Consider the following 26,452-nt stretch of genomic DNA (forward strand, 5'->3'; position numbering starts at 1 on the left):
TTTTGATGCCTCCAGTGTAAATCTACAATTTTCATAGTCATGAAAATAAAGAAAACTTTTTGAATGAGAAGGTGTGTCCAAACTTTTTGTCTGTACTGTATGTTAGACAATTGTTTGCTCAATGCTATCATTTGCAACAGATTCATAATGCATTTGTAGCTGCTGCGGAAAATACTGTCCCATTCTTGGCCCTGTCCCAAATAGGATCTTGAATGGGGTCAGTTGTGTGCAGCCTTGGTGTGTGCCTAACTGAAAAGAGTGTTATAGGCAAGCACTGAACCCAATTAAGCCCTGTCTCCTTGGTCATCTTCAGCATATTTTATTTCAACACCCCATTCAGTCTTTCAACTTTGCTGTTGCTTTGGGGTCGGTGAGAGGTGTGAAACGCTAGGTGTGACCCTACCATCTTCCAGACCTCTTAGGCTAGACTAGCAGTGAATTCTGTGCCCAGATCACTCTCAATGACCTCAGGTACCCCGAACCTACAGTTTCCTGCATTAGTTTCTTAGCATTGGTGGTTGCTCTCTGGTTTCGGACAGGGTAGGCTTCTGGCTACCACTAGTCTATCACTACTAGCACATATTGAAACCCTTGGCACATTGGCATCTGGATGTGGTCAATTTGGATCCTTTGGAATGGGTACAGAGCTCTGGAAAGGCACTTGGTGGGCGTGGGTTCAGTCCTGCCTGGGTTGCACTCGGCACGAATGAGGCAAGACTGAGTATGTCTTACCAGGACCGGGGTGATTCCTGGGGCCACCCATATTTTGTCAATTAGTTCTTTCATTATGGTTTTAGATTGGTGGGTGGGCCTATGGGCAACTAAGGCTATCAAGGGATCGAGGGCTCTGGGTAGGCACACTCTCTTTCCTTGTGCCCAGAGTCTTCTTCTAGGGCTAACTCTTCCAACCAGGTTTCCTTTTCCATGGGAGGGGCCTTTTTCTGCATTTGTTTCAGTGGGTCCCATGTGACTTCTGTTTCAGGTCTTCCTGTGCTACCATAATCTGGTCTGACTGGACTCTTTTCTCTTCCACTGCTGCTTTCTTGGCTGCTTGGTCAGCTAGGGCGTTTCCTCTGGCCTAAGAGGTGTCATCTCGAGTATGGCCCTTTACCTTGATAATTGCCACTTGGGTGGGCAGGACTACTGCTGCCATTAGAGCCGCTACTGCTGAAGCATTTTTTTATTGGGGTTCCTGCAGCTGTGATGTGATCCCGGGCTTTCCATAATACTCCAAAGTCATGAACCACTCCAAAGGCATATTTAGAGTCTGTGTAGATATTGGCGGTAGAGTCTTTTGCCATGAGGCAGGCTTCAGTGAGGGCAATGAGTTCAGCCTCCTGTGCTGACTGGTCTGGGCGCAATTGTCTTGCACATAGCACCTCATGCTCACTAGTGACCGCCATGCCTGTATGGAACTTTCCTTTGTCATCGGCATACCTTGAGCCATCCACAAAGAGAGTCCAATGCGGGTTTGTAAGAGGAGTGTCTTGGACTGATGGTGGTGTCCCTACTTCAGCTTCCATCATATTATGCAATCATGCCAGCGAGGACGGTGTGTGGGTTGGGGACAATAGGTGTCTCGAGGACAGTGGCCTCGTTGACAGCTCAGAGATCCTGAACCATGCGATAAATAGGAGGTTGTCCCTTCTCCCTCTTCTTTCGGACTGGGTAAAGGGATGAGTTATAGGGAGAGGTAGTGATTTTGATTGCCCCATTCTGCAGGAGGGCCTGCACTTGGAGTGTAATAGCATCCTGTTGTGAGACAGAAAGCGGATATTGCGCTTTGTATGGGAGGACCTTGGGGTCCTTCAGGGTCAGCACCAGATCTCTGAGAAGCTCTGACAGACGTTCTTCAGTACCTCTTGCTTGAGGTTCTTTTGTTTTGGTTTCGTTTTGTCTTCTCATTTCCCTCTCTCAGCTGTCATCTAGTTGCACTGATTACATCCCTTTATATCCCCTCCCATACTGCATCACTTTGCGGTTTATACAACTTCCTGGATTGTGCTCACTGCTAGATGCTGCAACTGCTGGTTCCTCAGATATTTATTTTCCTTTATTTGTGTTTTCCTGTTGGCTTGATTCTAGGTGACCCTGACTCGCTCCGTATTAAGTGCAGAGAGCCGGTGGTTGTGTGTCACCACCAGACATCTGAGAAGCTCTGACAGACGTCTAGAACCTCCTCCTTGAGGTTCCTTTGTTTTGCTTGCATTTTCTCATCTCGTTAGCCTCTCTCAGCTGTCATGTAGTTGCACTGATTGCATCCCTTTAAATCCTTTTCCCATAGTGCATCACTTTGCGGTTTATACAACTTCCTGGAGTGTGTGCATGCTGTTCCTACTTCTCAGTCTTCTACAAGATAAGTTTACTTCATTTATTTGTGTTTTTCTGTTTGCTGGATCCCAGGTGACCCTGACTCCCTCCGTATCTAGTGTAGGGAGCCGGTGGTCGTGTCCCCTCACTATTATAGGGTATTCAGGTGTTATACAGTCGAGGTACGAGGATATGCGATCATCTACCATTGGGATTTTCGCATAGGCTGAGCAGTCAGGGAGAGAGCCAGGTCTGATGCAGGGCTCTCCCTTTTGTTCCTTAGTTTTGAATCCAGTCAGTCGTATATTCATTTTGTGTTTTCTAGTTTCCTGCACACCTTCCGTGACATCGTGTCCCCTCACTAATGTAGGGTTTTCAGGTGTCACTCAGTTTAGGTACGAGGGCATGCAATTTTCTATCTTTAATCCCGTTGCCTTTCGTCTTGACCTTCCTTAGACTTGGAAGATCCATAATGTTTTTCACAAGTCCCTATTAAAAGCTTATGTCCAACCCACTGTACCCTCCTCTTTGCCTCCTCCTCCGATTGTGGTTGATGGTAATCTTGAATTTCATGTCTCTAGGATTGTGGATTCTCGCATTATCCGCGGTTCTCTCTAGTACCTCGTTCATTGGGAGGGTTATGGTCTTGAGGAGAGGATGTGGGTCCCAGTGGCGGACATTAAGGCCACTCGTCTCATCAGGGCTTTCCATAGATCCCATCCTGAGAGGGTGGGCTCTGAGTGTCTGGAGTCCACTCGTAGAAGGAGGGGTACTGTCACCACCAGATCTCTGAGAAGCTCTGACAGACGTTCTTCAGTACCTCTTGCTTGAGGTTCTTTTGTTTTGGTTTCGTTTTGTCTTCTCGTTTCCCTCTCTCAGCTGTCATCTAGTTGCACTGATTACATCCCTTTATATCCCCTCCCATACTGCATCACTTTGCGGTTTATACAACTTCCTGGATTGTGCTCACTGCTAGATGCTGCAACTGCTGGTTCCTCAGATAAGTATTTTCCTTTATTTGTGTTTTCCTGTTGGCTTGATTCTAGGTGACCCTGACTCCCTCCGTATTAAGTGCAGAGAGCCAGTGGTCGTGTCCCCTCACTATTGTAGGGTTTTCAGATGTCACTCAGTCTAGGTACGAGGGCATGCAATTTTCTATCTTTAAGATCTTTGCATGGGCTGAGCAGTCAGGGAGAGCTCTAGAGCTTTTATAGGGCTCACCCATATGTTCCTTAGTTTGGGATCAAGTTAGTTGGATCTTTATTTGTGACTTCTAGTTTTCTGCAACACCATCCTTGACACACAGTGACTAGTGGGACATTAAGGCGTCAGATATCCTGGGGTCCTTTGGCCCAGAGGGTATCGGGGATGAGGTGCAATATGGTTTGCAGCAAATCCCCTTGCTCATATGAATCAGTGACCTGAAGAGTTGTTAATGCCATGAGGAGGCAAGTTTATTCCGGGTATAGGGCTGTACCGAGGGTGACCGTCCCGTCCTCTCTGAACTGTATGTTAGCTTGGATTTTCTGAAGAAGATCAGAGCCTAACAGATTGAAGGGGCATGTTTGGCTGACAACAAATTGCGACATGACTCCTGCTGGAAGGTGGAGCCGAGGGGTTTTAGCCTGGGAGAATCCAGGGGAATTGACTGAGAGTGGCTTGGTAACGGGGTTATGCTGCACGACCCCTTCTAGTCCAGAACAGGGTAACTGAATGTCAGTGAGCCAAGAAAGAGGTACGGCAGTCTCACATAAAACACTGCGGGCGGCACCAATGTCTACAAGGAATGCAAGTTCCTTCTCTGCCACCTCGAGGGGTTGAAGGTCAGACCCCTTAGGACACGGGTGTCAAACACAAGGCCCGCGGGCCGAATCCGGCCCGCCAGACCTCGTCATGTGGCCCGCGTAGCCGCCGCCGGCTGCCAGCCTTCACCTTTTAATTATCACTTCCTGCAGGTCGGCCCCTGCAGGAAGTGATAATAAATCGCATAAGGAGCGCTGTGTATTACCGGTACTTACAACTACAAGCGCTCACCGAGAGGAGGCAGGCTGGGAGGATGGGCGCTGGCAGTGTGAGTCATACGTCACGCGCCTGTGCCGCCCACTTTATGAATGAAGCAGGCGGCGTGGGCGCATGACGTATGACTCACGCTGCCAGCGCCTGTCCTCCCGGCCTGCCTCCTGCCTCCTCCCTCCTCTCGGCGAGCGCTTGTAGTTGTAAGTACCGGTAATACACAGCGCTCCTTATGCGATTATATACATACGGTAACCATTAACTATTAGAGATACGATTATACAGTGAGCGGGGCCCGTGTAGTAGAATAGTCACTGCACGGGCCCCGCTGTCATTATAAAAGCAGATGCCGGCCCCTAGCCCGTGTATTGAGGGTCATTCACTACAGGGACACTTATGGAGGGGATCTGTGGCTGACACATAGCATAAGATGCTATATATGTGTCATCCACAGATCCCCCCCATAAGTGTCACCCACAGATCCCCCATAACTGTCACCCACAGATCCCCCATAACTGTCACCCACAGATCCCCCATAAGTGTCACCCACAGATCCCCCATAAGTGTCACCCACAGATCCCCCATAAGTGTCACCCACAGATCCCCCATAAGTCCGATACAACCGACCCTTTGAGGGTGACCAAACTGCTGATGCGGCCCCCGATGAATTTGAGTTTGACACCCCTGCCTTAGGATATGGGTGGGGATATGGTCCATTATTAGTGAAGAATACTCCCCTGTCTTGTTTTCCACAATACTTTGTAGGTCTGACCATGTACATCTATACGTTTGATGTACCTGTGACAGTTTCCTGAAAAAGGGCTGGGATGGGTTTCGGGATCTGGCAGCAGGTTCACCATGGTGAATAACTGCTGCGGGGTAAAGGACACATATTCTGGAGGTTCTTGTGATCGGGTAAGAGCTATGGCTTCCTTTACAACTTTGAAATTGCCCCTTTCTAAAGTTTGCATATTCCTTTGTAATTCATTAATCTGTTCCTGGAGCAGAGTTGGTCTGGACAGGCTCAAGGGTAGGGTGTTGGAGCCACTATAGTCTATTGGGGGTGGTCGCTTAGAGGTTTGTATGTTTGAGTCTACAGGACCAACAACACTGTCCGGATTCTCTTGTTCAGGTACTTCTGACTGCCCCTATAATGACTGAGGCAGGAGGTGAATTGCTAGGGGCCATAAACGTGCCGTCTGGATTTATCATGGGATATAATGGAGCCACTGGTGAGACTACAGGGGCGACAGGAGGATCAGGGCTGAAGGAGATTAATGGTCCAGCCGTGGACGTCGACTGGGAATAAGATGGCGCCATAGCAGGGACTGGGAGGAAATGTTTGGGGCTTACAGGGGTGTGACTATGTGGGCGTGGAGCACCACAGGCAAAACACGTCTCTCGGGAGGTGGGATTTTGCTGACAACAGACATTACAGACCCACCCACTTATTTTCTTCTCTGCGCCATTATAGGGCGGTGGCTGCCCCAGCCCAAGATTACCAGGTTTACAATATCTGCCACTAGCTTCATCAAGATTTTGCTCTCCTCCCGTCTGTTCAAATTCCTTGCTACAGTCCAGGCACACTCGGACTGTATCCACTAACTTCTCATCTTCTAATGTACCTTTCTTTTCTGTCAGCAAAGTTTGCCATGTTGTACTACACAAAGTACCACCTTTACATATACCATATCCTTTCTCTAGCTTGATCAGACTTTTCACAATTAATTTTCCTCTCCTGTCCGCCACATACTGCTCAGGTGAGCAGTAACCCTTTGGGACACTTGCGTTATTTCCCATCGTCTCTCGCAGCTACTGGAGCAGTCTAGAGATCTCTGTATAGAGTAATCACTGGACCTGATGAACCTTTGAGTCCCAGACAAGCACACTTCTGGGCTGTTGCAGACCGCTCTCCCCCCCCCCCCCCCCCCCCCTTCTGTGATCGAGTCAAACAACCGGGCTGCATTCCGATACAGGCAAATAGGAGAACTCTCTGTGTCTCAGTCAGTGATACTTGTCAACAGTCTTCACAGTTTTTAAACACAGTACATCAAGAATTTAAAACACATGGGGTTCTTACTTTCATGCCCTGAAGGACACCTCAAGCTGACATGGCACCCCTCCCTCAGACAGGCACAGATGGACTACACCAAAGAACACAAGGAGGCAAGATAACACATTGTCCTACCTCTTATCATGGGCCTGCAGTCCCGGTGTCCGTTAGTGAGGTCCTCCTTGTCTGGTCATCAGGGGTACTGGATCAGGGGGTCATGTCCTTCGAGCCCCACGTTGGGTGCCAACTGTTTTGGATCTGGTCAAGATACCAGGTAGGTTGATGTACTGCTCCAAATTAGTAGAAAATTCTCAGGAAGACCGTTGGTTCACTGTGGTATGCTCGGTCCCTCTGAAGGATCCGAGGGGCGGGGCCGCCACATGTCAGACCCTTGTCGATCTGATATTGATGACTTATCCTGAGGACAGGTCGTCAATAGTAAAATCCCAGAAAACACCTTTAATACAAGGCATTTACTAATGTATTGTGATTGTCCATATTGCTTCCTTTGCTGTCTGGATTGATTTTTCCATCACATTATACACTGCTCATTTACACTGGTTACGACCACCCTGGAATCCAGCAGTGGTGGCCATGCTTGCACACTATAGGAAAAAAGCGCTGGCTTCTCTGGTGACCAGGAACATGGTAGCGTGCATAGGCACGAATGCACAGCAGCTCCCGTCCCAGCCACCTCATATCTACACTGCATCAGTGGTCATAACCCCTGGAAACGAGCAGTGTAAAATGCGATACAAAAGTATGAAGACAGCAAAGGAGGTAATATGGACAATGACAATACATTAGTAAGTGTCTTGTATTAACTTTCTCTACATGATAAATGTAATTTGATGACGTGAGATAACCCATTTAAAGGACCTTCTGTCAACATCTTGATGCAAGAGGACACCTTCAGGTATTGTGCAGTCCATGCCTTATGTATTGTTAGGCAGTTAGTTTTAATGTTACAGCTCCCATATACACAGTCGGCACATTATTATAACTACCAGCTAATAACCAGACTAACTGCCATGTGTGGCACGGACAACAGCTAGACGGGCTGGCAGTGACTCAATAAGGTCCTGGTGGATTATCACAGGTATCTGGAGCCATGCTGACTGCAGAGCATCCCACATCTGCTGGAGGGTGTGTGGTGGAGAATTCATAGAGCGAACACGAGGATCCAGGTGGTCCCACAGATGTTCAATTGGTTTAAGTCTGGGGAATTAGGGGGCCAGAGTAGTACTTGGAAGTCTTATACCCATGACAGGAACGAGGGATATGTGTGTAGAAAGCCTATCACACACCTTCTACACGCACCATGCCAGCTCATGACATGTGACTTCCTTCATGAGCTACAGGCTGCCGGTTCGCCCGTGTATATAGTTGGCATGCAGTAAAGGTGCTAAGATATGGTCAGGCTTTTTTATGCTGTTTTTGAAGTCAAACTCAGGAGTGGATCGTAAAAAGAGAGAACGTATAAATGACCCCCACTACTCCTGGTTTTGGCTTCAAAAACTGCAGCAAAAAACCTTAATATGTGGGATCATCCTTATGTCTCAGGCAGATATGTAACTAATTACAGTGTGGTCTGATTAGACGCTAGGTCTTGCGTAAAAGAGCTTTCCCCGCTACCTATAAAGAGGCTCTCAGAGACTCCTTTTGGGTAGTGTACTTCTTGGTGAGAGATCGTTGACTACTAGACCTCCCTCTATGATACCCTCAAAGACATTTTGCTCAGTTGACAGACTTTGAGAGGCAACACATCATAGGACTGAGAGAAGCAGGATGATAATTTTGATCAACTGCCCACCATCTAGGCTGTCCTGACCTGTTAGTAATAGTGGTTACGTGAGGGCACACATGGCGAACAGGCACAGACAGTCAACCAGTAAAGAGTCTCATGTCATCAAGCAGCTCCCACAATTTCGTTGTCCACCATCCAGACACAGGTGGCCCCTTCATTACACACCCCTGTCTCTGCCCAGGCCTGGCACTGAGTGGAAAGAAATTTGGTGTTATAGTGACCATTACGTGTCCTGGCATTGACAGCCAGCCACTGTCACTTCATCTTCGCTTGGAGTGGTGTTGTGAATAGGGCTGCAACGATTAATCGAAGTTATCGATAATATTCGATAACGGGATTCGTTGTCAATGAATCCAGTTATCGAATAATCGGCCGTTTCGTTGCTATCTGGGGCGGGAGCGGGCGGTCAGGGTCCTTCATCGGCAGTAACTTTTACTTCAACATTAAATCAGCCCATCTTTATTAACTTACAGTGAAGCTCCGGTAACAGGCAGAGCGGACGGCGGCTTTACGTCACTTACTCACGTGACGCGCCTGCTCCGCCTGCTTCAGCCATAAAGTGGGCGGAGCAGGCGCGTCACGTGAGTGAGTGACGTTACGTCGCCCCCCGCTCTGCCTGTTACCGGAGCTTCATTGTAAGGTAATAAAGATGGGCTGAGTAAAAGTCACTGACAGTATAGTCTGCTGTGAGCAGCGGGGCCGGGGCTGTTATGGGAGGGGGATCTGTGGATGCCGCTGTTATGGGGAAGGGGATCTGTGGATGCCACTGCTAGCATAAGATGCTATATAGTGTCATCTATAGATACCCCCATATCAGTGTCATCCACAGATCCCCCCCTCCCCATAACAGTGCACAGATCCCCCTCCCCATAACAGTGCCATCCACAGACCCCCCTCCTCATAACAGTGCACAGATCCCCCTCCCCAAAAAAGTGCTATCCACAGACCCCCCTCCCCATAACAGTGCCATCCACAGACCCCCCTCCCCATAACAGTGCACAGATCCCCCTCCTCATAAACGTGCTATCCACAGACCCCCCTCCCCATAACAGTGCCATCCACAGACCCCCCCTCCCCATAACAGTGCACAGATCCCCCTCCCCATAAAAGTGCTATCCACAGACCCCCTCCCCATAAAAGTGCCATCCACAGACCCCCCTCCCCATAAAAGTGCCATCCACAGTTCCCCCCATAACAGTGCCATCCATAATTTGTTTTAATATGGCCTTTGAACATAATTTTTTAAGTAAAATCATATAAACCTCTTTTTTTTTCTCATTTTGGTGCTTTTCCCGATTAATCGATTAAATTATCGACAACTAATTGATTATTCAAACAATCGTTAGCTGCAGCCCTAGTTGTGAATGAGAAGCCTGGACTGCTACAGATTGGAACCATAACGACTTTAGCGACAAATCCAGGTTCTATTTGGGATCCCATGACAGTTTGGTATTGGAGGCCTCGTGGTGAACATTTCAACCCCGCCTTAGCTGTGGAGCGACACACTGCCCCAACTGCTGGTGTGATGATCTGGGAGCCATCGCATACAAGTCCGTCGCCCCTAGTAGTGATAAGAGGGACACTAAAGGTACAACCCCGCGATCTGTTCAAGAACCGTACAGCCAATTAGGATGCAGCTGCCTGATATATAACTGACGAAGCCTGCACTGCATAGGCGGTTTGAATTGTTGATGGGTACACGGTATTGAGGGGATCATGAGCGCACCGTATGGTCGTACCCTAACAGCTCAGCGATACGTGCAGGACATCCTGCGGCCACATGTGTTCCTCTCATGGCAGGGCTTTCAGCTGGTACTTTTCAGTAGGATCACACTGCAAGGGTTTCTCAGATTGCAACACTTCCCTTGCCGCCCAGTCATCAGATTTATCAGTATGTGTGTATATAGATATTATTTCTTTTTAAAGGGCTTCTGTCACCCCCCAAACAGCAATTTTCAGCGATGCTTCTTTTCCAGGTGTAGGGCTGACGTCATCGGCGCAGGCGCATGGAGAAAGGAGTGGGCAAGCGAGCGTCCTTCTCTCAGAGCGCCTGCGCCAAATGAGGACCGGTATGGCGCAGGATTTTATGGGCAGAAAGGGCCAGCGAGAGGAGGAGAGCGCTCGCTGGCCCTGTCAATCAAGTGGAGGAGGGGGCGTTTTTTTAGACCGAGGATGCGGCGGCTACCGGCAAGTAACCGCCCAACTTGCTGGTAGTGAAGAAATTTGCATATCACAAAAGTACGATTTTTAAAGAATTTAAAGCACAGCCAGAGGTAAGAGGGGTATATATGGGCTCTACATTAGCAATTATAAGTCCAATATGGAGAACTGCTGTTTGGGGGGTGACAGAAGCCCTTTAATGCTTAATTTGCGCCCACCCGCAGAGGTGCCCTAGGCAATAGCCTATGTTGCCAACCCCTAATACTCATTCCCATTTATATGCGCTTTGACTCCTATGAGAGAAAAGCGCTTTACAAATGTTATTATTATTATTATTATCTTCCATTATAATGTGTAATAAAGTACACCATCAGGCCCTGAGGAGCGCCATTTTCTCGGCAGCATCCACCCCACAGCACGGAACGTCTCCTCTCCCCATCACCACCACGACCAATGACGACGTGCTACTAATAGTATCTTCTATACGACAACTGTAGGTAACCAGGGGAGCCCTGACAGCGCATGCGCGTTCGGTCACGCTGGCGAGGGCTGTCGTGGACGAGCCCGTGATTACGTCAGCGCGGCCGTTAGTAGCAGTGACGAAGAGGCACAGATCATCCGGACATGGCGTACGCTTATCTCTTCAAATACATTATCATCGGTGACACCGGTAAGAAGCGGCGCGGTGTGTGCGGGTGGCGGGGCCGTGTGCGGTGTCGCCGCGCTCAGGACGTGGCGGGTACGGCTGCGTGGCCGTGTCACGGGGCAGTGCGGGCGGGGCCGGCCGGTCTAACCATTTCCGCAGTGTTGGAGTGGTTGACGTGGTGGATGCGAGCAGTGCCAGGGCCCGGGTCCTGTGTGAATGCAGGCTGACGTGACCGGGGCTGGGTGGTCTGGGGGGGCACCTGCCTCCTCCAGCTGGCTCTGGTATGCCAGGAGTATGGTTGTCAGTTGTCACTACCCAGCAGGACACTTATTGCCTCTGACATCGTCCAGGAGCCCATTGTCCTTTAGCAGGGCTGTGAACCTGTAAGGGACACATCATGGCATTGGGCTTCTGTCTTCATCTGGCCCCATCCATGGCATCGGGCTTCTGTCTTCATCTGGCCCCATCCATGGCATCGGGCTTCTGTCTTCATCTGGCCCCATTCATGGCATCGGGCTTCTGTCTTCATCTGGCCCCATCCATGGCATCGGGCTTCTGTCTTCATCTGGCCCCATCCATGGCATCGGGCTTCTGTCTTCATCTGGCCCCATCCATGGCATCGGGCTTCTGTCTTCATCTGGCCCCATCCATGGCATCGGGCTTCTGTCTTCATCTGGCCCCATCCATGGCATCGGGCTTCTGTCTTCATCTGGCCCCATCCATGGCATCGGGCTTCTGTCTTCATCTGGCCCCATCCATGGCATCGGGCTTCTGTCTTCATCTGGCCCCATCCATGGCATCGGGCTTCTGTCTTCATCTGGCCCCATCCATGGCATCGGGCTTCTGTCTTCATCTGGCCCCATCCATGGCATTGGGCGCAGTGTTGTTTCTCTAGTCATGTCACCTGGGACCGCTATGGTTGCACCGTCGCTGCGGCCTAGTCAGCGCCTTGGACTAAGGGAGACCGTTATCCGATGATGTGTGTAATACAGGGTCCTGGTCGTGCCCCTTAGGCTAGGTTCACACCTGAGCATTTTACAGCGCGTTCCTACGTGCTGTAAAACTCTCAACAGGCAAAAACCAATGTTTCCCTATGGGCATGGTTCTCACCTGAGCGTTTTACAGCGCGTACGAACGTGCTGTAAAATGCCCTACGCCCCAAGAAGTACAGGAGCTTCTTTGGGGCGTATTGTCGCGCGTAGCACCTGTTTTTCATTATACTCCTCTGTGGTCAATAGCAAGAACGTGCGTACGACGCGCGTTTCTAAAATACAAAAACGCCCCAAAATACTCCTCAAAAACGCCTGTAAACAGCGCTTATCGAATATGCTCATGTGTGAACCCAGCCTAAGAACTGTCATTGGGCCCACAGCTATCCCTCCACGCAGTGCACTCGGCTGAGCATGCATGTGTGTGCTCGGCGGGCCACTGACAGGCATCTCTGGTGGTGGCTTGAGAACAAAGTAGCGGACATGTTAGGTTTCTTTAGTTTTTTCCGTGCATCTACCCTTGGGGCACAGTTGGGACACCCCCATGCACACCAGCTGGTTGGTGGAAATCTGCAGAGTTAGGTGATGTCTATGGCCACCTTAAAGGGATTGTACAGGATCAGAGAAGCACGGTGTCCTTGAGAACACTGTGCCACCCCTGTCCATGGGTTGTATCTGGTATCGCTGCTCCGCTCCACTGAAGAGAATGGGTTTGAGCAGAAGTAGTATAACTTGGGGACGGGCCTATTTATTTAACACTGGATAACGCCTTTACTCTGAAGACTCGGCTACGATTGCCTGTGCCCCACAGTAATCACCGGTAGGGATGTATTAGGGGCCGAGGATCGGGAATGAACATTTCTACAAGCGCTTGTTCCCGATAATTGTCCTGTGATCGATGAACGTGACGTCACGGGCCTAGGGTAAGATGTAAGAAGGCTGCTGTGCCCCAAGGAGTGCCAATGCCTTCTCTGAAAGCTGATTGGCCAGTGTCCCCAGAGTCAGACCTCATCAATCAGATACTGATGACCTGCAAAGTCTACCACAAAAATCCACTCCTCTGTTCCCTGCCGCTCCATTCTGCGCTCCTTCTGGCCCCCGGTGTATAAACTTCCAGATGGCATCAGATGCAGCTTGGGGACCGGTCACCCCTGAAGCCACGGTGCACATGAATCCATCCTGAAGACTGCGTGTTGAAAAGGAGCGCCAAAGGGTGGGGATTTTTTATTTTAGTGCCACCTTTGCAGGTGATGTGGAAAAATGGGGTTAGAAGCCAGACCCCCCCCCCTTTCCTTAAAAGGGTTGTACAGCCGGTACACAGGCTCATTACGCTGTGAAAATAAAGGCAGTCATCCCCGCCTCAGATCCCACCGAGGCTCCTGATCCAACATTCTGCAGGTCCCTGCCAGAGTCTGCCACCTCTGCTTTCTGGTCCCCCTTGTCAGTTAGGAAGTGGCCACTTGGCTCATCGCTGACACACTGACTCAGCTCAGCAGGGCGGCCATGAGTCGGGTAGGTGACCGAGGTGACCATGGAATACTCACGGCAGGGGATTGGTGAGTTTCCGAATTATCACCCAGTAGTTATAAGTGAGTCTTCATCAAGCCTCATAACCTGAGAAGTTCTAAGTGACCCCCTGACATGTTCCCATTTAGGCGCTAATACATTTGCTATCTCTGCTAGACTTTGCCCATAATGTTGGTCAATTGCTTAGCAAGAGTTGTAGCCACCGAAAGGTGACTACCCTACATCTCCCCAGCCTGTAGACGCCCAGGTGATAAATCCCCATCACCACGGCATGAGATATAAACATGGTAGGTACCAGCAGAAGGCACTTTGGGCTTTTCCAGGATTTTGGCTGTTTTTACCTTTCGCAGCAGACTCACTCGCTTGCTCTCCACCACCCTGTTCCAGTGCCGCAGCTCCGTTCGATGATCTTCCAGTCCCTTTCGCGTTGTGCCGGTCATCTAATAACCCTTATCTCTAAACTACTGAGAGGTCATAAACACTTATTTAGCAACCTTCTTATGGTACTTTCACACTAGCGTTAGAAGAATCCATTACCGGAACTGCCTGCTGGATCCAGAAATCCATATGCAAACGGGTATCATTTGTTTCCGGGTCCGGATGCAGATCCGTCTGACAAATGCATTTCAATACCGGATCTGTCTCTCCGGTGTCATCCGGCAAAAAAACGGATCCGGTATTTATCTTTTTCACAGATTTAAAGGTCTGCGCATTGGATCCAGATCCGGCATTAATACATTTTAATAGAAATGTTCCGGAATTTTGGCCAGAGAAAATACCTCAGCTGCGGCCAATTACCGTAAAAGGGACTAAACTGAAGACATCCTGATGCATACTGAACAGATTTCTCTCCATTCAGAATGCATTGAGACAAAACTGAAGCGTTTTTTTCCGGTATTGAGCCCATAGGACGGAACTCAATACCGGAAAACTTTAACGCTATGTGAAAGTGCCATTATCAGGAAGATAAAAACTGAGTTATAATGAGTGTTTATGATGTCAGAGAGCAGAGATAAGGAGGCCAGCAGCTCCCCAAATGACGGAAAGGACAGAAAATCCAAAGGGTGCTTCTAGAGCATGTCAGCTCTGTACAGAAAGAAATGAAGCCATATTTTGAATAAAGACCAATTAAAAAAAATATTTTTAGCTCAAAATGAGTACAGTGCAATAATTTAAAAAAAGTGCCCCCAAAGGTGTACATCGCCTTTTATAGAGGACCTGTCCCCTCTCCTGACATGCCTGTTTTAATAGTTCCATGCCTTCCCCATGTAATCATTCTGGAGCATCTATTCTTATGGTTCTATGTTGTGCGATTCCTTTATTATTCCTACTAGAAGTTATGAATGAATTGCTAGCAGTCTGCAGTAAGGGTACAGAGGGTGTGTGTCTGACTCTATCCAATCAGTGCTGCCATTTTTGGACTCTGCAGGTACACCATCCCCCAACTGGTTACCTCCCCTCTGTACCCTTACTGCAGACTGCTAGTAATTCATTCATAACTTCTAGTAGGAATAATAAAGGAATGGCACAACATAGAGCCATAAGGATAGATGCTTCAGAATTGTTGTTACAGGGGGAATGCATGAAGCAATTAAAACAGGAATGTCAGGAGTGGCGACAGGTCCTCTTTAGAAAGGATCTGTAATCGATATTTAAATTGAACATGGTTTGTATGGCAAGAATTCCCCAATTGCCGCCTAATTCTTTCCGGGTTACAGTATGTAAATGCGGAGCCTAGGTCCAAAGGGGCGTAGACCCCCGCTCTGCTCAGTGTGCGCCATCACTCTGATGCGGCCCCGCTATAGTGGACAGAGCGATGCAGAGGCAGCCTGATCTCATGAAAACCCGGGTCCTCTGTTATGGAGTGTACCAAGGAGGACTTACTGTCCTACAGTGTCGCATCATTCAGGTAAGTGTTCTGTCCCTCACTAGGGACAAGCAGATGCCAGGTGGCAGCATTTTCGGCCAGCACCCTTTGGAAACAGGCTGCAAAGCTGCATCTGTCCGTCAGTAGTGAGGAAGAGAAACTCTTAGCTGAATGATGGGAGTCCTGCTTGGTCGGCTCCTCCACCGAACGTACCTTCTTCAGGACCTGCTGCTCCCCCTGTGATGCCGCATAACAGAGAAACTGGGTTTTCTGATTTCAGCTTTTACTTTTCTAGAAAAATGACCATACTCTACACTGGCAGTGTAAGGCCTCTTTGCACACTGTTTCTTGTTTTCCCGTTTACGCTCCGTTTTTTGTGTTCAATATACGGACCGTATACGGAACCATTCATTTCAATAGATCCGCAAAAAAAAACGGAAGGTACTCCGTATGCTTTCCGTTTTTCTGTTCCGTTCAAAGATAAAACATGTTATTGTCCACATAATGGACAAGCATAGTACTGTTCTATTAGGAGCTGGCTGTTCCGTTCTGCAAAAAAAAACTGAATGCACACTGACTTTATCCCTATTTTTTGCGGACCCTTTTTTTGCAGACCGCAAAATACTGAAAAAGCCATACGGTCGTGTGCAAGAGGCCTAAGGGTAACTGTGGATAACAAGTGCGGATTACATGCAGATAGTCATGTGGAAAAACCGCCATGTAATACAGACCCAGCAAAATGAGTTTTGCTGAATCTCAAATGCACTTAGCTTTTTTTTTCTTCCTTGCAGATATTGCCGCGCCACTTGGTTTTTAAAATCTGCGGCATGTCAGTTGTTTGTGTGACTCCACACCGGTAGACTGGTTATCCCCATAGACTTCAACGCAGTTGCCAAAATAAACAGAAAATCCACAATAAAAACAGCACAAAACTTTCATCATTACTTGCATATAAATCTGCACTGTGTAGTACATGGAGTTCACACTCTGAGATACTGAAGATATTAGGTACACAAAAAAATCTGTATTTGTGAAGTATATATTTTTTATGAAGGTCGGTGAGATGTGTTTTTAAATTTTTTATTTTTTTTGTCATACTTTCTCCATTTACATAGTACATGACTTTCTTTCGTTGATCAATAGCTGTAAATGCCTTAGGCCTTTATTCTGTTTGGAGCATATCGATATTGTGCACATCAGATGGGTCCAGGAAATGCTTTTTGTAGCAACTGGGATGCGGTGATGTCAGCTGATCCTTAATAGTGGACTATATATTTTATACCTGTCAGCAGTCCTTGGGGACTGGACTCCGAATCTTCTTATCCTTCATGGAGTGTGGTACTGTACATTAGTCTTTAATTGTGCTAATCTGTGTCTTTGGGTTTTGATGTCTAGAGGTTACTGCTGAGCCATATGGGTCTAACTGGCCTCTTCAGTCTCCAGTAATTTGGCTATCCCTTCAAACAGTCATCTTTCCAACAGTGATCTCCCCTGAGGGGTTTCGCCAACCATTATCTGTTGGCCAGTGTCCACCCCCCCCTGTCATAGGAGTGTCCAAGAAGCAAAGCTAAAGTCATTTGGTGAGGTCTCTTTGGCTTCCTTCCTACTTGGGAACAGCTGATTGGCTACCGAAAAGCTCCACAAATTATCCCTGTGCTATAACTTCACTGTGTCGCCATCTCTGTACCTCTGTGACATCACTCTACGTATTATTGTGACACCACAGTGTGCTTTATCCTGGCGCCGTGAGCTCGCCCGCGGAGGCTGCCCCTGCGCCGTGAGCTCGCCCGCGGAGGCTGCCCCTGCATGTTAGGGAGGTAAAAATAATTATAAGATTGTCATGTTTTGAAATTGCTATGAAAAATGGTTATGGTAGAGTGGGGTCTCATTACCTGTTTTGGTTACTTGTAAGGCCCCTGGCTGACAGTGACATATTTATATTTTCACATGACAAATGGCTGAAGAAATACACTGACTTTCAGCAAAAACTGTTCACTCTTATTAATCTATTGTTTACTTAAAGGGGTTTTCCATGTCTTCTATATTGATGATTTTATTCTCAGGCTAGGTCATCAGTATCAGATTACCAGAGGTCCGACTCCCTGCATCCCTACCGACCATTGTATCGCGGCTGTGCTTGGTATTCACTTGATAAGGTCATCAGTATCTGATCGCTGGGGGTCAGACACCCAGGACTCCTTGCCAGGCAGCTGTTTGAGAAGGCACATCACAGTAGCGCCACAGCCTTCTTTCTAGTTGCTTGGCCTAGTACCATGTGACGTCACGCTCATTGGTCATAGAAGTGAATGGGGCTGAGCGCGATACCAAGCACAGCCGCTATATGGTGTGCTGTGCTTGGTGAGGTGAGAGAAGACTTTGGCACTACTGTAAGTACCTGTACCTTCTCAAACAGCTGATCGTCGGGGTGCCGGTTGTCGAACCCCTACCGATCAGATACTGATGACCTATCCAGAGGATAGGTCAACAGTAATAAAAACTCAGAAAACTCCTTTAAAAGGGTCTTCTGGGTCCCTGATATTAGTAATTAACATCAGGAGCCTAGGAAACTCCTTGAAATGGGTTATCCTTGTATGAGAGGAGCTGCCCAAGAATACCCGCTATGAGAAGTACCATGTGTGGACTGGGTTGCCTGCCCAAATACTGTGACCCCCTTCAAACAGCTGTTTGGCAGGGTACTGAGAGTCGAACACCAAGAGATCTAATGGTGATGGACTGGGCTACGGATAGGTCATTGATTTTTAAATAACCTGGATAAGACCATTTGCGATTTTGGATCCTCCCTGGATTCTTCTCACCTTCTCTGGTTGTGAACAGGTTAGGTCAGGTGTTTCCAGACAGGCGGCGTGTAAGCCTCTGATGTGGACTGACCGCCTGTTTACATTAAAACCTGTATTTCCACCGTATCCTACCACGTGTAAGACTCACACTTCATGTGTCAGGACTGATTCTTAGTCCATATGTTCACTATGCACATAATACACGGTCCATGTACTGAGGTGCAAAATAAGAAAGAAAAAAAAAACATCTCTGAATCCAGTGGTGGCGAACCGTTCAGAGACCGAGTGCCCAAACTGTAACCCAAAACCCACTTATTTATCGCAAAGTGCCAACACGGCAATTTATCCTGAACACTACAGTCCAATAAGTATATCTTCCATGTACTTCCAGGGTGCGAGTGCCCACAGAGAGGCATGTCCTAGTAAGGATAGTACTGTTCTGTCAGGGGCCAGCTGTTCCATTACGCAAAAAATGGAATGCACATGGACGTCTTCCGTATTTTTTGCGGGTCCGTTTTTTGCAGACCGCAAAATACTGAAAAAGCCATACAGTCGTGTGCAATAGGCCTAATTCTGAGTTGGAGTCGGCATAAGAAACTCGGTGTGAACTGGCCTTTAGGTCACACCGCTATGGTGCTGGTGTAAAATGGCCCTTACCCCCTCTCTCCAGGGAGAACACCATGCATGTATGTATGTGGATAGCGGTCGTCTCTGGCCAGCTGTAGTGTACTGTGTAGTAGGTAGGAGCAGATGCCTCTTGCTTCCGCCTCTCCTTGAATAGCTGATTACTAATAGAAGACTGTATATGTTCTCAGGCTCGCTGGTTGCACAACCGCCTTTACTCCAGATGGGCTCATGTGACTTGTCACGCTGCAAAAATCCCTGACTGAACACCGTCTGAAATAGAAAACATCTAGGCCTTCAAGCCGTGGGCTAAAAGAAAAGATGTCTTCCGACTTCAGGGCAACTTAGTATTGTCAGGGCATTGCCTACTGGTTCCGCTAATGTCACACTTGTGGCATTGTACTGGCTACTGCGTCACAAGCAGCTCCAAGCGGACATTTGTCATAACCCGGACCGTCTGATGCATTAGTAGTGATCTGCACATACGTAAAATGCCTATGACCTTAGAAGGGGTCAGGGCGCTAAAAGATGACTTGTAAATATCCCCTTAAAGGAGTTCCATGAAGAAAATGAATCCCCTATCCACAGGTTAGACCATAAGTGTCTGATTGCTGGGGCCCCCCGGTCATGCATACCCACTGCCAGAGATGGCTAAGTGCTTGTACCCAGCTATCTACAGCCGCTCCATACGGTGGAATAGAGCGGCGGATGTGCATGGTTGTCTGCTGCTCCATTCAAACAGGAAGCTCGGGCCCCCTGATCGGCGGGGGTCTCAGCGGTCAGACTTCCAGCAATGAGAGACTCCCTATTCTGTGGCTAGGGGATGAGTTGTTTTCATGGGACAACCCCTTTAAAGTGTAAGAGTTATCAGAAAATATTCTTATTCCAAAAAATAAAGAAGGGTGAAAATTATCCACACATTGTCAGAATTTATTTGAATCAAGTTTTAGAAAAGACAAATACCGTGTTTTTCGCCTTATAAGGCGCATCTGCCCATAAGACGCACCTAGGTTTTGGAGGAGGAAAAAATATATATTTTTAATTAGCCCTCAGCTCAGAGCCCCAATTAGACCCCCCAATATTAATCAGACCTCCAGTGTTAATAAGACCCCCAGTCAGAAATTTCAACTCAGATCCCCAATGTTAATAAGACCCCATTCAGCTCAGCTTAGACCCCCAATTGGACTTCGGATCAATAAAACAGCTTGCCTCTCCTGTTCCGGACACCGCCGCTCCCGAGATCCAATGTTCCTCCTGCTGCGCATCCCCAGTCACTGCTGTGCAGGTTGTATCCGTTCATTTGTGACTGAAGTGCGAGAAACAGTGGGGATTTGCATGAAAGAAGAGCAGCGTGCGAGATTAGTTTTATGTGGTCTCAGAGTGTGCCTGGTGCCGATATTTATCCAAGACTTTGTGCACGGTATGCAGAAAGGGGGTCATTTATATAACAACTCTATATCTGGCGGTGGATCCACCAGCGTTATAAACAGGCGCAGGCCTCCACATAACTTCTGCGCATCCAGCGCCAGTGTAAATGTAAGCCAGCTTCCGAGCGTCTTACATTTAGACAATTTTCTACACCTAAAACGGGCATAGAAAATGATGAATGAGACGGGCCTGTCCCCTTCCCCACCAACGCCACACCCACCTTTTTTAGGCCTGGGTTTACTCCAGGAAAATAAATGACCCCCAAAATGTTTTGTCTTGAAGTGTGTATGAATAAATAGAGAAGTTCAAGGAAGGTTGCACGAGTGTCGGCCATGAAGGAGCCGAACACCCATCCTTCTCTGATGGTGACATTGAGCGTGCACGTGAACTAGACAGACAAGTGACATTGGATTATGCGGCTCGTCTGATGAAGAGGTGAAGACAGCGATGCATTCATGGCTCACAGCTCAGCCTAAAACTTTTTTTTTTTTTGTGAGGGAATACTAAACCTTTTTGGCAGAGGGACAAAGTGTATAAAAAAACAGGAAGATTGTCAAAAAAAATTGTCGTCTTCGCTATACACACAATGATGCAGGGACTGCTGTCAATCTTCCTGTGTGGGTGGAGCAATAAGGATCCTAAGGCCTCTTTCACAGCGGCATGTGCATTGTGGGAAACCCGCGCGAGTGCGCACGCAATTTGTCAGTTTTGCAAACGCGTGATAAGAAAAACTGAATGTGGTACCCAGATGCAAACCCGGACTTCTCCAGTTAAGTTTAAGTTTGGGTTAGGTGTTCTGTAGATTTTATTTTCTCTTATAACATGGTGATGAGGGAAAATAATAGCATTCTTAATACAGAATGATTACTAAAATGTTGCTTGAGGGGTAAAAAAATAAATAAACAAACTCACCTCATCCACTTGATTGCGCAGCCGTCATAGTCTTTTCTTTTTTCAGGACCTGCAAAAGGACCCCATGACGTAATCGCGCTCCTTTTGCAGGTCCTGAATGAAGAAAGAAGACTATACCGGCTTCACGATCAAGTGGATGAGGTGAGTTAATATTTTTTTTTTTAACCCCTCAAGCAACATTTTAGCAAGCATTCTGTATTAAGAATGCTATTATTTTCCTTTATAACCAGAATATCAGGCAAAATAATACAGTGAATTTACTTTAATGGGGTCCGGGGTTGCTCAGCCCTATAATCTCATAGCAGCCATGCGTGAAAATCGCACCGCATCCGCACTTGCTTGCAGATGCTTGCGATTTTCATGCAGCTCCATTCATTTCTATGGGGCCTGCATTGCGTGAAAAATGCAGAATATAGAACATGCTGCGATTTTCACGCAATGCACAAGTGATGCGTGAAAATGAGCGCTCATCTGCACAGCCCCATTGAAGTGAATGGGTCCGGATTCAGTGCAGGTGCAATGCGTTCACCTCGCGCATTGCACCTGCGTGGAAAACTCGCTAGTGTGAAAAGGGCCTCAGACCTCATGCAGACGAGCGTGTGTCACGCTGCGAGTCCTCAGCTCAGCTTCCAGCCTGACCTCCCGGCACTACCGGGGTCACATAGCATTATATTGATTTATGATGCTATGTAACCCTTACAGTTCTGGAATGTATTGGATAACACTGGCAGCGTTATGTCAGTGTCATCTAATAAATTCCAGAACTGTAAGGCCCCTTTCACACGGGCGAGTATTCTGCGTGGATGCGATGCGTGAGTTGAACGCATTGCACCCGCACTGAATACCGACCCATTCATTTCTATGGGGCTGTTCACATGAGCGGTGATTTTCACGCATCACTTATGCATTGCGTGAAAATCGCAGCATGCTCCTCTTTGTGCGTTGCGGTGCGATAATCCACGCAACGCAGGCCCCATAGAAGTGAATGGGGTTGCGTGAAAATCGCAAGCATCCGCAAGCAATTTACGCACGGTTGCTAGGTGACGATCGGGATGGAGACCCGATCATTATTATTTTCCCTTATAACATGGTTATAAGGGAAAATTATAGCATTCTGAATACAGAATGCTTAGTAAAATAGCGCTGGAGGAGTTAAAATAAAACGAAAAATTATTTAACTCACCTTAGTCCACTTGTTTGCGTAGCCCGGCATCTCTCCTGTCTCCTTTGCTGAACAGGACCTGGGGCGAGCATTAATTACAATATTACATGAACAGGACCTGTGATGACGTCACTCTGGTCATCACATTGGTAAAAGATCATGTGACGGACCATGTGATGACCGCAGTGACGTCATCACAGATCCTGTTGATGTAATTAATGCTCACCCCAGGTCCTGTTCAGCAAAGGAGACAGAAGAGATGCCGGGCTACGCAAACAAGTGGACTAAGGTGAGTTAAATAATTTATTTATTTTTAACCCCTCCAGCGCTATTTTACTATGCATTCTGTATTCAGAATGCTATTTTCCCTTATAACCATGTTATGTCCCAAGCCTGTTTCTCCTTGGAGTCCTGACATGAGTTCACGTCACAGTTCTGCTGACCCTGCACGCAGCACGTTTTCTCCCGCCAAAATTAACTGATATCTGACAGAAGTGACACAAACTGATCATAACTGATGCTCAAAAAATGATGTATCAGATATTTTGTAGATGCGGAACGGAAGCACAGAACGGAACACTATGTAAGCACTACGGAGTGCTTTCTGGGGTTCCGTTCCGTGCTTCCACACCACAAAAAGATCGAACTTTCTCTATCTTTTTGTGGAACGGAAGGATTGCGGACCAGTTCAAGTGAATGGGTCTGCGATCCCCATGCGCCTGCCCCACGGACGGAGCTCGTGTATTGCGGACCGCAATACTTGTGAAGGCTAATGGGCCTGTTATTGCAATCTCCTGTTAAGCCCTGCCAATGTCAGATCTTAATTGAAAGACATCACAAGCACCCACCTGAAAATGTGCGAGCAATTGAAATCTGAAAGTATTTATCCTGCATGGTGAACGCTGGAATGGAGAAATAAAGATGCCCAAATTGCTGGTGTTATTTTGTCACCTCATATCCTCCCCAAAAAAATCTGTAGCTCACCCTTTAAAAAAAGCCCTCACTCTGCTCTGTAGAAATACACAAAGGCTCTGGTGGCACAAAGTAAATTGTCAGAATATGGTGACGCAAAGCACACTTTTTCACTTAAAAAAAAAATATTTTTAAAAGTAGTAAAGCATAATAAATATGTCTACAAATTTGGTAATGCTGTAATCCTATGGACTTTAAGGGTACTTTCACACTTGTGTTAAAGTTTTCCTGTATTGAGTTCCGTCCTAGGGGCTCAATACCGGAAAAAAATCTGATCAGTTTTATCCTAATGCATTCTGAATGGAGAGCAATCCGTTCAGTATGCATCAGAATGTCTTCAGTTTAGTCACTCTTAGGGTATTTGGCCAGAGAAAATACCGCAGCATGCTGCGGTATTTTGTCCGTCCAAAATTCCGGAACACTTGCCGGAATGCCGGGTTCGGCATTATTTTCCATTGAAATGCATTAATGCCGGATCTGGCAACTAGTGTTCAGGCAAAACAGATCCGTTTTTCCGGTCTGTGCATGTGCAGACCTTTTTAAAAATGCAAAAAAATAAATATTGGATCAGTTTTTCCGGATGACACCAGAGAGACGGATCCGGTGTTTCAGTGCATTTGTTAGGGTACTTTCACACTTGCGTTTTTTTTTTCCGGCACGGAGTTCAGTCAAAAGGGCTCTATACCGGAAAAGAACTGATCAGTTTTATCCCCATGCATTCTGAATGGAGAGCAATTAGTTCAGGATGTCTTCAGTTCAGTCTTTTTGACTGATCAGGAAAAAGAGAAAACCGGTTTTATCTCCGGCCAAAAAGCCCGAAGACTTTCCTTGGCATTTTTTTTCCATAGGAATGTATTAGTGCTGGATCTGGCATTCAGAATACCGGAACGCCAGATCCGCCGAAAAAAAAGGTGACAAAAATAAATGCTGGGTCCGTTTTTCCGGATGACACTGGAAAGACGGATCCGGCATTTCAATGCATTTTTCTAACTGATCGGGCATTTTTAAGACTGATCAGGATCCTGATCAGTCTTAGGGCTCTTTCACACTTGCGTTCTTTTCTTCCGGCATAGAGTTCCGTCGTCGGGGCTCTATGCCGGAAGAATCCTGATCACTTTTATCCTAATGCATTCTGAATGGAGAGAAATCCGTTCAGGATGCATCAGGATGTCTTCAGTTCAGGACCGGAACGTTTTTTGGCCGGAGAAAATACCGCCGCATGCTGCGCTTTTTGCTCCGGCCAAAAATCCTGAACACTTGCCGCAAGGCCGGATCCGGAATTAATGCCCATTGAAAGGCATTAATCCGGATCCGGCCTTAAGCTAAACGTCGTTTCGGCGCATTGCCGGATCCGACGTTTAGCTTTTTCTGAATGGTTACCATGGCTGCCAGGACGCTAAAGTCCTGTTTGCCATGCTAAAGTGTAGTGGGGAGCAGTATACTTGCCGTCCGTGCGGCTCCCGGGGCGCTTCAGAGTGACGTCAGGGCGCCCCACGCGCATGGATGACGTGATCGCATGGCACGTCATCCATGCGCATGGGGGGCTCTGACGTCATTCTGGAGCGCCCCGGGAGCCGCACGGACTGTAAGTATACCGCTCCCCACTACTACTATGGCAACCAGGACTTTAATAGCGTCCTGGCTGCCATAGTAACACTGAACGCATTTTGAAGACGGATCCGTCTTCAAATGCTTTCAGTTCACTTGCGTTTTTCCGGATCCGGTGTGTAATTCCGGCAAATGGAGTACACGCCGGATCCGGACAACGCAAGTGTGAAAGATCCCTTGCCAACTGATGGCATTTGTATACGTTTTGCCGGATCGCAGTACGGTGACGGAACTGCTTGCTGGATCACTCTGTCGCAAGTGTGAAAGTAGCCTTAGACGGATCTGCATCCGGATCCGTCTACAAATACGATCAGTTTGCGCACGGATTTCCAAATCTGGCCTGCATTTCCGGTGACGGAACTGCCTGCCGGATCTTCACAACACAAGTGCGAAAGTACCCTAAGAAGAAAGTAACACGTCAGGTTTGGCAAAGTGAAAGTAAAACTAAAAATAAGACCTATTGCAAACGACTGTATGGCTTTTTCAGTATCTTGCGGTCCGCAAAAATACAGATGTGTGCATTCAGTTTTTTGTGGAACTGAACAGCTGGCCCTGATAGAACAGTCCGATCCTTGTCTGTTATGCGGACAATAATAGGACATGTTCTATCTTTGAACGAAAATACGGAAATGGAATGCATATGGAGTACCTTATGTTTTTTTTTTTTTTTTTGCTGCAGGCCCATTGAAATGAATGGTTCTGTATATGGACTGTATACTGAACGCAAAAAAAGGGAAGAAAAAAAATATATAAAGTTTGTGCGAGAGGCCTAAGGCCCCTTTCACACGAGCGAGTATTCCGCGCGGGTGCGATGCGTGAGTTGAACGCATTGCACCCGCACTGAATCCTGACCCATTCATTTCTATGGGGCTGTTCACATGAGCGGTGATTTTCACGCATCACTTATGCGTTGCGTGAAAATCGCAGCATGCTCCTCTTTGTGCGTTGCGGTGCGATAATCCACGCAACGCAGGCCCCATAGAAGTGAATGGGGTTGTGTGAAAATCGCAAGCAAGTGCGGATGCGGTGCGATTTTCACGCATGGTTGCTAGGTGACAGTCTATTCACTGTATTATTTTCCCTTATAACATGGTTATAAGGGAAAATAATAGCATTCTGACTACAGAATACATAGTATAATAGTGCTGGAAGGGTTAAAAAAATAAAAAAGTTAACTCGCCTTATCCTCTTGTTCGCGTAGTTCGTTCCCGGTCTGTAGTTTGCTAGCTGTGGGCTTGGGCTAAAGGACCTTTGATGACGTCAGATCACATGCTCCATCACCACGGTGATGGACCATGTGATTGGAGCATGTGATCTGACGTCATCAAAGGTCCTTTAGCCCAAGCCCACAGCTAGCAAACTACAGACCGGGAACGAACTACGCGAACAAGAGGAGAAGGTGAGTTAACTTTTTTATTTTTTTAACCCTTCCAGCACTATTATACTATGCATTCTGTAGTCAGAATGCTATTATTTTCCCTTATAACCATGTTATAAGGGAAAATAATACAATCTTCAGAACATCAATCCCAAGCCCGAACTTCTGTGAAGAAGTTCGGGTTTGGGTACCAAACAT

At 47.5% G+C, this 26,452-nt stretch overlaps 1 protein-coding gene across 1 annotated transcript in view; it reads left to right on the plus strand.

The window, feature by feature from the left end:
* The first annotated feature begins 10,882 nt into the window (after window positions 1-10,882).
* The window catches only part of RAB2A (RAB2A, member RAS oncogene family), an 80,110-nt gene continuing 64,540 nt past the window's right edge, over window positions 10,883-26,452 (plus strand). Inside the window, exon 1 of the mRNA XM_044295708.1 lies at window positions 10,883-11,013. Within this exon, the coding sequence (XP_044151643.1) occupies window positions 10,968-11,013 (46 nt within the window). The 5' untranslated portion in view covers window positions 10,883-10,967. The remainder of the gene's footprint in view (window positions 11,014-26,452) is intronic.

Source organism: Bufo gargarizans, chromosome 5, assembly GCF_014858855.1.
Source record: "Bufo gargarizans isolate SCDJY-AF-19 chromosome 5, ASM1485885v1, whole genome shotgun sequence".
Lineage (NCBI taxonomy): Eukaryota > Metazoa > Chordata > Amphibia > Anura > Bufonidae > Bufo > Bufo gargarizans.